The following is a 13,963-nucleotide window of genomic DNA, read 5'->3' as shown; positions in this document are numbered from 1 at the left end:
AACCATTCTCTAACTACAGCCAGATGTGGTCTGGTTCGCTGCTCCTTTACAGTGCCAGGGTACTGCGCTAGCAGGGAGCTAGCTTCAGTTCTTTAGCTTGATTCCCCGCGGACATTTTCAGATGGTGTATTTTCCTCTGAAAACACTGGGGTTACCGGTAACACTAGTTTCCTAGAGGTCAACAGCTGCTGTTGTGCAACCGAGAAGGTATGCACAGCGCTTTCAGGTTTAAGGTGCTATGCATGTTTGTGCTGTATGTGATTCAATTTCATTAGGCCTATTTATTGATAAGAAGAAACGTATTAAGCAGTTGTGTTTGTTCTTCTAGTTTTAGGATGGACAGTCTTGATATCTAACCCTGTCACAGGTCCCGCAAAAAGAGAATGTCCCACGTTCAGGAATACAAATTCATATATTGGTATTCAGATAGAATTCTTCTTATTCTCATTCTAATTGTGTGTATTTATTAATCGGCAATTGACCGAGTGCATTAGACGAATCAGGCCACCGGTGCTATTGGCGCGAGACCCAGAAAACAGATACAACCATAGACTAACCCATAGAACACAGGTCTAGTGCCCCGTTGAACTAAAGCGGGGGACCGCATCAGATGTGATCTGTATCTGCAACACAAAAGTGTTGCAGATACAGTAGTATCTGCAACACACAATAGTAACCGACTAGAAATGAAGAATAACATTTCTTTATAAGACATACCAAGACCAAAATAAGCAGAACTCACCAGCACCTCCTTTTGGTCCCTCTCTGGAACCTCCTCCTTGTCCCTCAGCTGAAGCTGTTTGATGACGGCTCTCTGTGCCACCACTTCCTGCCTGAGGCATTCTATTTCCTCCTGAAGTCTTCCCTCTCTCCTTCTCAGCGCCTCCCTCTCCGCAAAGAGCTCTGCCTTCACCATCTCCAGGGTTAGGACCTGCGCCTTCCCTTCTGCGACGAGCTGCTCCATGGCCTCCACCCGGGCGCTGGTGTGCTGGATCTGTCTCTGCAGCGCGACGTTGGCCTCTCTGAGGGACTCCACTCTGTCCGCCAACTCCTTCTCCTTCTTCTTCTGGGTCTCCAGCCGCTTCTCCTCCGACTGCCGCAGTTCCACCACCGCCGAGCTGAGCTGGTCTCTCTCCCCGCGCAAGGCGTTGATCTCCGTGGCTTGAGCTCTCCAGCGTTCCTCCTCCTCCTCCTCCGTCTCCTTCTCCCCATACTCCCCCTCCGGACGCCGCGCGATGCGGGCATCGGCCTCCTCCAGCTGGGCCTCCTTCTGGGCGAGCAGCTCTCGGAGCTCCTCTGCCCTCTCCCGGCCCTCCGCCAGCCTCCTCCCCAGCTCCTCTCCGTGGCCCCGGTACTCCTCCTCCTGGGTGAGCAGGAGCCGCTGCAGGCTCTCCTTCTCTGCCGCCGCCGTCTCCAGCTGGGTCTGCAGGACGTCCAGGCGGGCCCGCAGGGACTTGGACGAGGAGGAGACGGAGGGCGACGACCGGGTCAGACGCAGCTCCTGCCGCAGGCTGCCGGGGGCTCCCTTGCGCCCGGCGCCCCCGGGGAGCGGGTAGTTGCGGAGCTCGGGGCTGGGCGACGGGGAGGGGTTGACGCTGTCGCCGTCCTGGGAGTCGCTGACCTCGTGCAGGGCGGGGCCCAGCGTGGCCAGCTCCGCCTGCAGCGTGCTGATGACCTCGTGGAGGCGCTCCTCCTCGTCCTGCTTGTCCTGCCGCAGCCGGCTGATGTCAGAGCCCAGGTGCTCCACCCGGGACCGCAGCTCCTCCAGCTCCGCGCCCAGGGCCTGGTTCGGGAAGACCGGAAAACAATAAAGAAAGTTGAGGGAAAGGTACGAGGACAAACCGAGGACATGGGAGACGTGGAGACGGCTACTACCACCGAGGTGGGGATATAAAAAAATATGCATGTGTTCATTTACCACATCTCTCTCGCTGCCCTCCAGCTCCACTTCCAGTCTCTGGATCTCCTGGTTGAGTTGGTCTATCTCCAGGTTCTTCTCCTGGAGGAGTGCAGAAGGGAGGCTCTCTTCCTCTTCCTCTTCTCTCAGCTCCTCCCTCTCCTCCTGCTGTATCGTGAGGGCGGAGACATTTTCCTACATGCAAAGACAAAAATATATAAGTCGAAGAAAACAATATATAATGTTTAAGACTTTTTTTGGTACTCAAATTGATAAGATTGTCTTCACCTCGAGTGTAACAATCTTGTCTTGGAGCTGTTGGACATGAGCCTCATTCTGATTGGTCATCAGCTCCAGCTGCAGGGCGAGGTGTTTCAACTCCACCTCTTTGATGCTGAAATTGGCCTGGACCTGTTCCAGTTGGCTCATGAGCAACTCAACCTAAACCAAAGAAATATGCATTGAAATCACAGCCTCTTTTGTACATTTGACATTTGATATTCAGTATTCTGATTTGCCTACAATATGCACATCTTATCACTTTAGCCAATTCAATCTTCATACATTATGTTTCCCACCCTTATTTCCTTTTACATAACCTCAACAAACCCAGGAAAAATATACCATACCCAAATCAAAGATGAAATCCCACCCACACTTGTAAAAATCTGTAGGTTAGCCTGAACTGTATAATCCAGAGATCAGTGGTTGCACATGCACACTACTAACAGCAGGGTGAGCTGTAACTAGGGCACTGCCTAACAAAACAGACCTCTTGCTCTCTGCTCTGCAGGCTCAGCTGAGCTGTGTCCAGGGCATCTCGGAGAGGCTGGGTGGGGTCAGGAGCATCCTCATGGTAATGTCGACGCTCATCCAATTTGGACTGCAAAGCGGCGATCTGCAGCTTGTTGGCCAGCTGCTGCTGTTCCAGCCCCTGCTTGTCCTGAAAAACAGAGACAGAGAGAGTTAAGAGACGGCCAGAGACGGAGCATCAATACATAACCTGCATAATGTAACCTTTTTTACTGCTGTCATCTCTTTGTTCAATATTAGATTCCCGACCTCACTCTACAGGCCAACTGAGTTAGAGATAATAACAATCCTCTGGGAGGATTTTTTGTGATGGCTGGATGGCTTATATCCCTTAAACATCAACATGTATGTATATTTTTTTATCTAAAGCAATGGCTGCAAGGAAAGCCTCTAGAGAAGGCTTTTAGCCTCCTGTAGGGTCAGATACCTGTAAGAGCTCCCGCTCCCGCAGCTTCGTCCGCTGGACCTCCTGTTCCAGCTGAGAGACGGCGCGGTTGCTATCCGCGCTGCTGAGCAACGCCTGCTCGAGCTCCCTGATTCGCCCAGCCAGCTTGTCAATCTCATCGTTGCGCTCAATGAGATCGTTCTGGGCCTGCTGATTGGCTGCAATAAGGGAGTCGTAGTCTTCCGTTTTGTCTTTGATAAGGGCCTGGAGGTTCTCCACCTGGGATGATGCACAGAAGACCACTTAGTTCACAAGAGGCCTCCAGCATTGACCAGGGTTACTCCAAAATAATGATTAGTGATGGTTAATATTGAGATCAATAAAGTTTGCAGGCAAGGGTATTAGGCTACTTTTGTTAAACCATTTGACAGAGCAAAGCGATTGTGATGCTAGGATGAAGGTAAACAGGATTCACGATGACAGGAAAGGGGATCTAGGATTAGGGTTATACGCAGATCTACGATCTATGGAGGGTTAGCCATGAAGCCATGTTGAAATGATTTTTTTTCCACACATGCAGTTAGGAGCGAAGAGACAAGCTACTGTTGGGTCTCATACCTGCTGAACCAAGTCCTCAATCTACAGCAATCCGTTCAGAGCAAGAACACAAACAAACAGCAAAAACATGGTTCATTGGCATACAATGAACACATATTACAAAAGTCGCAATACATTAGTACACAATCCAAATTAGACTCTCCACACCAAACCAAAACACACCATTACCAATTCCAGCATTCACCTGCAGGCAGAAATAGCTTTATTTTTTGTTCTATAAAATGTATGATAAAAAAATGGTATAAATACATAGTATAAATATAATTATACTATAATACCAATACTATATAATATGTACAATGCTGCATACATAGATTATAGCAGTTAAGTAAAAAAACGAAGGATGTTTACTTTGATAGAATTTAAACAGGGGTTTGCTTGAATGAAATATAAAGACATGGAGACATTCTAACGGTGCTGAATGAAAGAGGAGGAAGGAGCCCAGTGTAAGAACCCTACCCTCTGTCCCCGGCTCTCTCCCCCGGCCTGGCCCCTGGAGGTCTGCCTGAGCTGGTCCTCCAGGCGGTTGATCTCCTGCTGGAACTCATCCCGCTCGTGCTCTCGCTCCACAGCCTGCTCCTGTGAACACAGACCCACAACACGCGTGTAAGGAACATGTCCCTACTTAAAGACCATCCATGCTGGACAGCTTAAAGGAGCGTCAGAAACTCTGCATGGAAATTTAGTCATCAAAGCCATGTTGTGGAAGGATTTGAGGCAGGCCTTCGTTTTGTATTTACTGGAAAAGTTAAGTTAAGGAGGAAGATATTTGTCTAGCTAATTATTAAAAATACAATAAAAAATGTGATTTCAAAGGTATTCTATAATGAAGTAAAACTAAGGTTGGTTTGATTTGTCCAAACGTACGTCTATGAACTGCCGGTTGTGTTTGATCTGTTTCTCCAAGGCTTGGACATGCATGTTTAGGTCCTCCGAGTGGGCCTTGTGGTGCAGCTCCGTCTCCAGGCCCTTGGTCTCCCTCTCCTCTAATTCAGTCTCCAGGGTGCGGAGGCGCAGGGACAGGGTGTTGCGGTCCTTCTCTGCCTGCCGCTGCAAGTCCAGCCTCTCCCGGGCCAGACACTCCGCCTCCGCCAAGAGAGCTGCCATACAGCGGGGGGGGGAGAACTGAGAGTGTTACTAACCCTACCTCAGTCACACACACACACACACACACCTTGAGGCAACATTGTTGTTGTACTTGCGGAGATCATAGCTATTAGGCCCAATGGGAAACTTTTGCACTTGTAAAGTACAAAAGTCAACCAAATTTAAAGCACCTTACAAGAGAGCTTAGACTGCAAAAAAGCGCAGAAAATTCTAGCAAATATTTAGCACACACACTCAAGAGAGCAGCCCATGGGTATAAAAACACAGCTCAGCAAACCACACGCGACATACCAAGAGAAAAGGAAAAACAAATCCTCAACGCACACATTGTGTAGCCTGAACTTTCAGGTGTGCTCCAAGGTTTGTCTCCCCCCCCCCGCCCCCCCTCACCTTTCTCCCTCTCCCCCAGCCCAGCAGAGAGATGCTCTCTCTGCCGTAGGAGAACAGCGTGCTCTTCGCTGAGGTCCTGGTGCTGGGCGCGGAGGTTGTTTAGCTCCGCGGTGAGGCCCTCCATTTGGCGCAGCTGCACCCGGAGGCCCTCCAGCTCCGCGCTGAGGCTCTCCGTCTGGTGCAGCTGCACCCGGAGGCCCTCCAGCTCCTCGGCCAGCCTCTCCTCCCGTGACTCCTTCTGCTGAAGAGCCTCCTCCAGCAGCACCTTCTCACTCACGTAGCCGTCCAGCAGACCTGACGATGCATTGTGCACGGGACCAAATGAATGGATGTTGGGGGCACATAATAACGTAATAATACATTGTATTTGTATAGTGCTCACCCTCTGCCTTGTGGAGCTCCAGGTGGAGATGGCTCTTTAGACCCGCCTCCTGGTTGAGCTGCTCCAATAGGACCGTGTGCTGCTTGAGGATATGGCCGGAGTCCTCCCTGCCCTTAGAGCAGCGCTGCTCCAGCGAGAGGTGGAGGCTATGGGCCTGCTCCAACTACGGCAAGAGATGGAGAGCCACAGTCAGAACTACTTCAGACAGCGGCTGATGATCAATCAGAACTACTATAGACTATTTCTGATGAAAGACAATAATGCGTAGTATAAATAAGGTAGCATATACCGTCAATGATGTCTATCTCAAGTGTTGATAACATTTCTATATTTATCTTAAGCAACTACATTTACACCAGCTTTGATCTGTGTATGGACATATATTCTGAATATGTACATGCCATTATAAAATTGTTCATTGTTCATAAAATTGTACCAAATTACTGTCCTGTTCCGTCTGCTGTTACCACTGAATCTCCAGTGTACGTTTACTAAGGTTAATCTCAGCCATAACAACCATCCATTGTTCCAGAATGATATGCAACACGGGTGTGGTATCTGTGAGCAACAGGAGCCCCTGTGTGGCTACCTGTGCGTTGGCCTGGTTGAGCAGCTCCAGCAGCGTGTCCACGGCCAGGCGCAGCCTGCCGCAGGCCCCCAGGGCGGCCTCCTCCCCGGCCGGGTGGAGCTGGGTCTCGGACACCAGCAGGCTCTCACACAGCAGCTGGGTCAGCTCTGAGTCCTCGCCCAGCGACACGCCTGCGGAAAGAGAAGTCGCTCTGTGATCGGACGGGAACCAACGACCATGATGGCATGTTGGATAGCCCATGACAAGAGTAGAATGGAAAGCAAGTGCCTAATATGACCTTTGAGAGTTTTTGCACAGGTTCATGTACAGAACATCATATGCCAAATTAAGCTCAAGCCATTTCTAGAACTGTACTTAAACATATCAGCATCCAAGTTGCCACACTGTGTGCGAGCTAGCCGCACATACATTCATTCCAAGTATCAATTTTTGGAAACGTTTGACACGAGATGCATATTTGACACGCAAATGTTTATCTGGTGTTGGCTATTAAAACCATGGCAACAGGTAGAACTAAATTCAGGTGGAAGAGGTTTTTGTAATGTGATGTAAGTGGGAGTTTAGATTTCAGTTTGTACTTTAGTTTCCACACTAAAGAGGAACCCTTCCTACAGAGAGAGTTAATGGGCCGGCAGCAACTCAACGTCTTACTATCATAACCGGTTTGTCATTTGAGGCGGAGGAAGAAGGCAACCAACCTGACTCCTGTGCCTCGCTGTTCCCAGTCGAGCTTCTGTGATTGGCTGGCTGCTGAGACCTCCTGGGTCCAACAGTGATTTTCTGGCCAATCATCTCCTCTGTTGCAACGGTGCTGCGGATGACGTCTAGGAGTACTTTCCTAAGCTTCTCGTTGGCCTGGTGCATTTTAAGTCTGGGGAGGAGGCGGGTCAGAGGATTAAAAAGAACATTGGGAGAATCCAAAAGACGGAATAGAAGGCGGTTCTACATTAGCAGTCTCCATTGGACAACAATGAAATTAGCAACCGTTGTGGGGGGGAAGGGGCAGGCACTAAAACAATAACCTCAACAGCAAAGAATAAGGATTAACTTCAGTTGAACTTCAGCCCCATGGTTTGTCCTGGATTCTCTGTTCTCATGCTGCCTTTTTCGTCTCGTTCTATTAAGCACCCTTGATTGTACTCAGAATGAGTCCCTATTCTAAAGGGTGACGGTGGTGTCTCACCGGTCCTCCTTGGCAGTCTGCAGGTCCTGCCCCAGCATGTTGAGGAGGTTTCCCCCCTCCTGGCCCTCCCGGTCCCTGCGCTGGAGCAGGGTGTCCAGGGTCTCCATCTCCGCCCGCTTCCCCTCCAGCTCACCCTGTAGACCGTCCACCTCCGCCCGCAGCTGGACACACAGACACAGGAATCAGGAGTCACTCAAATCAAACCCGCAAGTCACATCCTTCACAATACACAGAACGGTGAAATGTTTACCAGGAGACCACCGAGGTGGAGAGATGGAAAGACGCATGACAACTGACACAAACAGCCATGGCAAACAGGTTTCAAACCGTGTTGGTCAATGATTAACTGCCTGGCTTGATGCCCAGCTGTTGTCTAACAAGTGTGGCCTGTAGGCAACACACTGTTAATTAGACCACGAAAGAGAGGGCGCAAGAAAAAAAAAAAGCTTAGTCCAACAGCTTTTCAGAGGCCAGGCTCAATAACATTGATGAATAATCGTGTCTCTAGATATTCAAATACGAGAATTGCATCTTCACAATGCAGTCAAAACCACCAAAAATAATAATTAATAATACCTCCATAGCGACTAAAAACATGTGTTACAGTTGACAGTGACAAGAATCTGACACATACTTCCTCTTCTACACTTCGAAGCATTGTTTTTATTTTACCTTTTCTTCCTCTTCCTTCCCCTCTACCATCTATCTCCTCTCCCTGATGCTCACCTCCCACTAAGACAAGCCTCCTCTAGCCACCTGCCCCAGCAGGCAACAATGCCGTTACCGCGACAACAAAACCCCCGCCCCCTCTTAAGCGCACAAGGCCCAAGTGTGTGCCTGAAGGGACTTGATATCATTCAAATAAAAACCAGGCCGATACCATGGAGATAGGAGGGGGATGGGGTGTGTGTGTGTGTGTGTGTGTGTGTGTGTGTGTGTGTGTGTGTGTGTGTTTGTGTGTGTGTGTGTGTAGGTGAGTCAAATGTTGGATTGGAGTTGTCAGGGAACAATGCAAATTAGTATAACTAGAATCAGGACTACACCAACAGTTGTTTTGGTAGGTATAGTGGTACACATAAAAAAATAAATATAAAACATTAAATGGGGAGGCTGCAATGCAAAGAAGTAATGAGAAGCATGATGTAAACGCCAGAACAAATGATATATTATTTAGCACAGTCACCATGGACATGTTCCCGCTATGCATTAAAAGTCATGGACAAATGGATGAATGGATGGCTGGACAGACGGGATGAATGAATGAGCTGGCCCACAAATGAAATGCCATGATGCCCCTTGAGCATCGAGATGATTGTGCAATCTCTCAAGCGTATGATTCTGTTGCTCATCCTCAATGGAGAGTAGACGTACAGTAACAGAAAGAGAAATACAAGATAACGCTTAGAGACCAATGACAGATAAACTCTGGGATGTGACTGAAGACTTGCATTGAATTATGTCTTGAGTGCTATGTCTATTTACTGTTTAAATGTCCGCCTCATTTTCTGAAAATTAATTTGGTCTTTGAGGACAATCAATTACGCATCCATCAATCAATCCCAATCAATCAATCTAGACATCTATCATCCATCCAAGAGAATATTAATTTGGGCCAGGGGTTAAAAAAAAAAGCTCAGATTAGCCAAGCTCTTTTTAGTAACGAGTCAGACCCACTGCTGTCAATCATCTCTACCACCTCCTCCTTAAACTCCACTAGCAGGAGGACCTCCCATTGAAATCCATACCTCTATCATATAACACAACACAACTTCTCATTGGCCTCTTTTACGTTACATGTTAGTTTACATAGACGGTTTTCACTCATTAATGTGAACTATTAACTGAATTGTGTGCCTGTGCGTTCAATACCTGCGCTACCACATCATCCAGCTGTTGGAGCTGGGCAGTGAGCTGGCTCATCTTTTCCGTGTAGCCTTGCTCCTTCTGCTCATGCTCAGTGCTGAAGCTTCGTCTCTGCTCCTCAAGCTCTGCCTCCTTACACTGCTCCAACTCCGCCTTCAAGTACAACGGCAACACAGGTTATTTAAATCCAGATTGATTCAAAATAATAATACAAATACATTCACGAATTCTTCTGCTTGGTGCCATGCGACTATTGAGCTTGCTCGTCATCATTCGCCTCCAATGAAAACCTTCTGCATTAGAGGATAAAAAGCTTAAATCCATCCTATTAAGCCAGCATTTATGGTTGGCTCCACACAGCACACAGACGGTTAGAAAAAGGGCTCTCATGCTTTACATATGATGAGAGATTATGTGGAAACTAGGCTGGAGCAAAGCTTAAAATGGAGCCGGTCCAGGAGCAGCAATTTCTCCCAGGAGTTGCAGGGTGCAGATGGGGTATAGAAGGGCATTGTCACAAATAATACACACACAATAATCCTACATGATAACATAATGATATCTGCTAAGAGAACCCCAACAAAAACTAGGTTGATTATCAAAAACATATGCATGTTAAGTTTTGTATAAAAAGGTTACCGATTGGGGTTATCTGAATGTAATGTCTGTATAGAATGCCTGGATAGATGAATTGGGGGGGGGTGGCACTCAAATGTATGGATAAGACTTACAATAAAGGCCTTGTGCCTCCATTTCCCATAAATCACCTCTTCCTAAGTTACCTTCAGTTTGCCGAGCCTGTCCTGCAGCCTCTCTTCCGATTGGACCTTGAAGAGTTGCATCTCTTCCTTGAACTGCACATGTTGCCTGGACGACTCCTCCTTGAGTTCCCTGCGACAGACCTCCAACTCCTGGGCAGAGACTTGCCTCAGCTCCTACATAATAAGAAACGCACACCATGCATTTAGCATCACAACAATTATACCCACGCTACACGAGATACCAACTGTATTGAATTGAAAGAATGGGTGGCAGTAGCTCAGCTAGTAGAGCGGGTTGACTGGATAACGGAAGGTTGCTGGTTCGATCTCCGGCTCAGAGTTTAGAGGTGTTCCTGAGCTAGACGCCTCACCCTAACTGCTCTTGACGACTTGGCTGTCGCCCTGCGTAGTTGACTCCGACATCGGTGTGTGAATGTGTAAATTAATGGTTGCAAGTCGCTTTGGATAAAACAGTCAGCAAAATCCCCCCTAATGTAATGTAAAATGTAAATGTCAAGAATGCCATTGTTGCAGTCAAGTGGCGCTTTGGCTAAAATGTTGTAACAAATGCCATACATATTCACTCAAAGAAGGTAGCGCCTTATTCCTCAATGGGAATCAAACCCCGAACCACCAGTGCTTCCCATCACCACCTACTAGTGGAGCTAGACAGCACCAAGGTCATGGAGACTAAGACCACGTCACACCCACCTGTAGCTGGACTTGATGCTGATCACAGAGCTGTTGTTTCTCTGTGTTGTAGCTGTGGGACAGCTCCTGAAGGGCATTGCCGTGTTGTTCCTCCAACTCAAGGACCTAGGAAAGAAAGACAAAATCAGGTGGAAAAAGGGCCTCAGATGTTATGAACGTTATGTGCTAAAATCGATTTAGATAGAAGTATGACTTGAAAGACATGCAAAGGATTGCATGTGTACTTCAGAAACAGTAGAATGACGGTTGATCTTTGGAAGGGTGGCCGACTAACTATCACCTACATAGTGGGTGGATGACTAGGTTGAATGATTACCTGCATCTTCAGAGTTTCCAGAGCCTTGCAGTGTTCAGCATCCAAGGCCTCCTTTTGAGCAGACAAGTCCACCTGAAACGCCACAGTCAGGGGTTATTGAGTTTGACTTACTTCAGGATGTAATGCTATAGAAATGCTGATTTAATATCCACAACAATTTAAAGATGGTGCTCTTGTGGAAATGTTAAAATGATGAACACAACAATGATGGAAGAAGGCTATTAAAAGGATTTGTAAACAGGACATTAAAATGGGACATATCAAAGGAGGGATGCGGTTCGATCCTTTGTAATTAGACTGGCGATAGCAGTAGGAATTATGAGGATGCCCCCCCCACTCTTCATTGTCAATAATATAATTTGTGGTGCTGACCTTGTGGGCGTTGCTGAGCTCGGTTGCCATGGCGCTGAACTTCCCCATGTGCATCTGGGCCAGCTCCATCCTCAGCCCCTCCCTGCCGGACACCAGCTCAGTCTGCAGGCGCTCCAGCTCCTGCACGTGTGCGGTCTTCAGTCGCTCCACGTCTTGTGTGTGGCTCTCCTCCTGGTGCTCCATGTCATCACGCAGGGCCTATGGTAAGGATTACGTCAGGGCCGAGCCAGACATTCACCATGTAAAGGGCTGATTATGGTTGCACGTCGACGCAACACAAGGGGGTTTACGGACCCATTACGTCCTTGCGGACCCTCCTTGTGTTCACCGCAAGGGCCTGATGTGCGCCTCCCAAAAAAATTTAACCATGCGTCGAGACGACGCAGCAGCAAGGGCTGTGATTGATTCGCTCACTAGCCCGACGCAAAACCAAAACAGGTTCACGACTGTGTTGAAGTGTCAGCGTGGTCCTTACGTTGCATTTTTGTGGAACCATAATCAGTGCCTCACTCTCATGATGATAAAACAGTCAATACACATGGAGAAGAAGCTCAGACCCAACTATTGGTCGGTACAGATTGAGGTTAAAATGAAACGTTTGGGTCCGCTCACCTGAACCTCCTTCAGATAGGTGGCCTCCAGCGTGTCCATGTTGCTCAGCATCCTCCTCTCCAGTTCGTCCCGCTCGTTTTTGTGCCCGACAGCGAGCTCAGACTCCAAGGCCTCCAGTTGCGCCTGATTGGTCTCCTGGAAAACAGCCGCCAAGTGCTCAAGTTCTGCCTTCCACTTGGAGTCCAGGCTCGCTTCCATGGCGACAAGCACAGCCGTGTGCTTTGTGTCCAGCTCCGTTGCCATGGCGGCGAGCTGGTCCCGGTGACGGGCGCTGAGGGCATCCAGTTGTTCTTTGTGGCCGGTGGTGACGCCGTGCAGCTCTTGTGCGTGTTTGTTGAGCAGCGCCGTTCTCTGCTGCTCCAGCGCGGCCTGGTGCTTGTCGTTCCACTCCCCCAGAGAGACACTCTCCTTATGGGCCAGGCACTGCTCCAACTGCCCTTTCTCCTCTTGGAACCTGGAAAATGTTTCATCCAGAGATGTTAAACTCACCAACAAAATATATATTTCAAAGTCTACATTTTTTCTTTCTTTCAATTAGTTAGATAAAAATCCCCATCATCAAATTTAAAAGTGGGCAACTGCCTGTACATTATTGGACAAATGACAACCACATGGTTCACAAATGATATAAAAGCCATAGCAAGATCCAAAATTCCAACCCAGGCTTTGAAGCAGGCCCGTGCACCCAGAGGGGTGTAGCCTCTAACCTTAGATCAGCTTGCTGGAGTCGCTCCTCCCCTTGCTTCTGGAGGAGAGCAGCCAGCTCCTTCACCTCAGCAGACATGCTGCTCTTGGCCTTCTGCATTTCCCCGTCATGTTGACCTTTGGAACGAAGACCACACATTAAGTTGTTTCTTAGTCATTAATAAAATAACTAACAGATATTTGTTAATGGATAACATTAAGATACACATTATGATTAGGACCTCCATTTAAAAGCACCCTCTGAACTTGAAACTCAGTTTTGGTTCTCCTATAACCTCCGATTTTTTGTGATTTTCTTTGCCAAACATGTTAATCTTACTCTGATCACTTTCCAGTGACGCCACCATCGCCCTCGACTTCTCCAGCTCTTCTTCCAGGCGTGTCCTCTGCTCCTCCTGGGAGGAGATCCTGGCTTGGTGCTCCTTCTGGAGCTCCGCTCGGAGCCGCTGCACCTCCTCCTGGTTACCAGAGCTCAGCTCCTCCATCACCCTCTGCTTCTCCAGCTGCCGGGCCTCCTCCAGATGACGGAGCAGGTCGTTGGCAAAGTCCTTTTTCAGCTGCAGTGGTGTAGGGGGACAATGTTTTGACTATATCTACCAGCAGTGTGCGTCTGTTGACTATTGTACAACTCTGTTTAAATTAAAACTGTTTAAATCGGTTTACATATCAGCACTTACATAATTACTATATAGCAGTGTTTCGTGTGTTCTCCTGGTTTCGGATCGGCTCAAATGAATGCACAATGATTTCACACATCGAAAGGCACCAATCAGAAACCACAGTTGCCGTAGCCAAAGCCTAATGAAGCAGTTTCATACAGCGTATGCTTTCTCTCATTCTGAATGCCACTCATGTACGAGTGGGTGTGTACCTGCTGTGTGTTCCTCTGCAGCTCTGTGGCGTGCTGTGTACCCAGGGCAGACAGGCTGCCCTCCAGGGTGTGGATGATGGTCATTCTGCTCCGCAGCTCTTCACTGTGGCACCACGTCCTTTGCTCGACCTCCGCCTGAAACAGCGAGCACGTCACTGTTGTTAACATACAGCTTAACAAGAGCTCAGAAAATAAACGGGGCCAATCAGTTCGCTCGGCTGATATTTATCAGAACACAAACTCCATAATGTGCATTTACCTCCACCTGTCTTGCTGCTTCAAATCGCAACTTGGTTAGCTCTGGGAGAAAAAGAAAAGATACTATATTTAAACCATACATCATATATGAACATACAATCGTAAAGAAATATTTTTCTCTTTTATTGCG

General features: G+C 48.1%; 1 protein-coding gene across 5 annotated transcripts in view; it reads right to left on the bottom strand.

The window, feature by feature from the left end:
* The window catches only part of pcnt (pericentrin), a 37,840-nt gene that overhangs the window by 10,245 nt on the left and 13,632 nt on the right, over nt 1-13,963 (bottom strand). For all 5 annotated transcript variants that reach the window (XM_079752433.1, XM_079752434.1, XM_079752437.1 and 2 more), the window contains 23 exons: nt 13,835-13,875; nt 13,576-13,710; nt 13,024-13,261; nt 12,707-12,821; nt 12,000-12,453; nt 11,388-11,585; nt 11,016-11,087; nt 10,700-10,804; nt 10,010-10,162; nt 9,234-9,380; nt 7,365-7,525; nt 6,880-7,052; nt 6,182-6,351; nt 5,593-5,755; nt 5,211-5,504; nt 4,581-4,813; nt 4,173-4,292; nt 3,714-3,734; nt 3,138-3,374; nt 2,670-2,840; nt 2,186-2,338; nt 1,919-2,092; nt 743-1,783 (listed from right to left, as the gene is read on the bottom strand). In XM_079752433.1, coding sequence (XP_079608559.1) covers nt 743-1,783; nt 1,919-2,092; nt 2,186-2,338; nt 2,670-2,840; nt 3,138-3,374; nt 3,714-3,734; nt 4,173-4,292; nt 4,581-4,813; nt 5,211-5,504; nt 5,593-5,755; nt 6,182-6,351; nt 6,880-7,052; nt 7,365-7,525; nt 9,234-9,380; nt 10,010-10,162; nt 10,700-10,804; nt 11,016-11,087; nt 11,388-11,585; nt 12,000-12,453; nt 12,707-12,821; nt 13,024-13,261; nt 13,576-13,710; nt 13,835-13,875 — 4,769 coding nt within the window. The remainder of the gene's footprint in view (nt 1-742; nt 1,784-1,918; nt 2,093-2,185; nt 2,339-2,669; nt 2,841-3,137; nt 3,375-3,713; nt 3,735-4,172; nt 4,293-4,580; nt 4,814-5,210; nt 5,505-5,592; nt 5,756-6,181; nt 6,352-6,879; nt 7,053-7,364; nt 7,526-9,233; nt 9,381-10,009; nt 10,163-10,699; nt 10,805-11,015; nt 11,088-11,387; nt 11,586-11,999; nt 12,454-12,706; nt 12,822-13,023; nt 13,262-13,575; nt 13,711-13,834; nt 13,876-13,963) is intronic.

Source organism: Pollachius pollachius (assembly GCF_949987615.1).
Source record: "Pollachius pollachius genome assembly, chromosome: 15".
NCBI classification, from domain to species: domain Eukaryota; kingdom Metazoa; phylum Chordata; class Actinopteri; order Gadiformes; family Gadidae; genus Pollachius; species Pollachius pollachius.
This window is presented reverse-complemented; position numbering and strand designations above follow the sequence as displayed.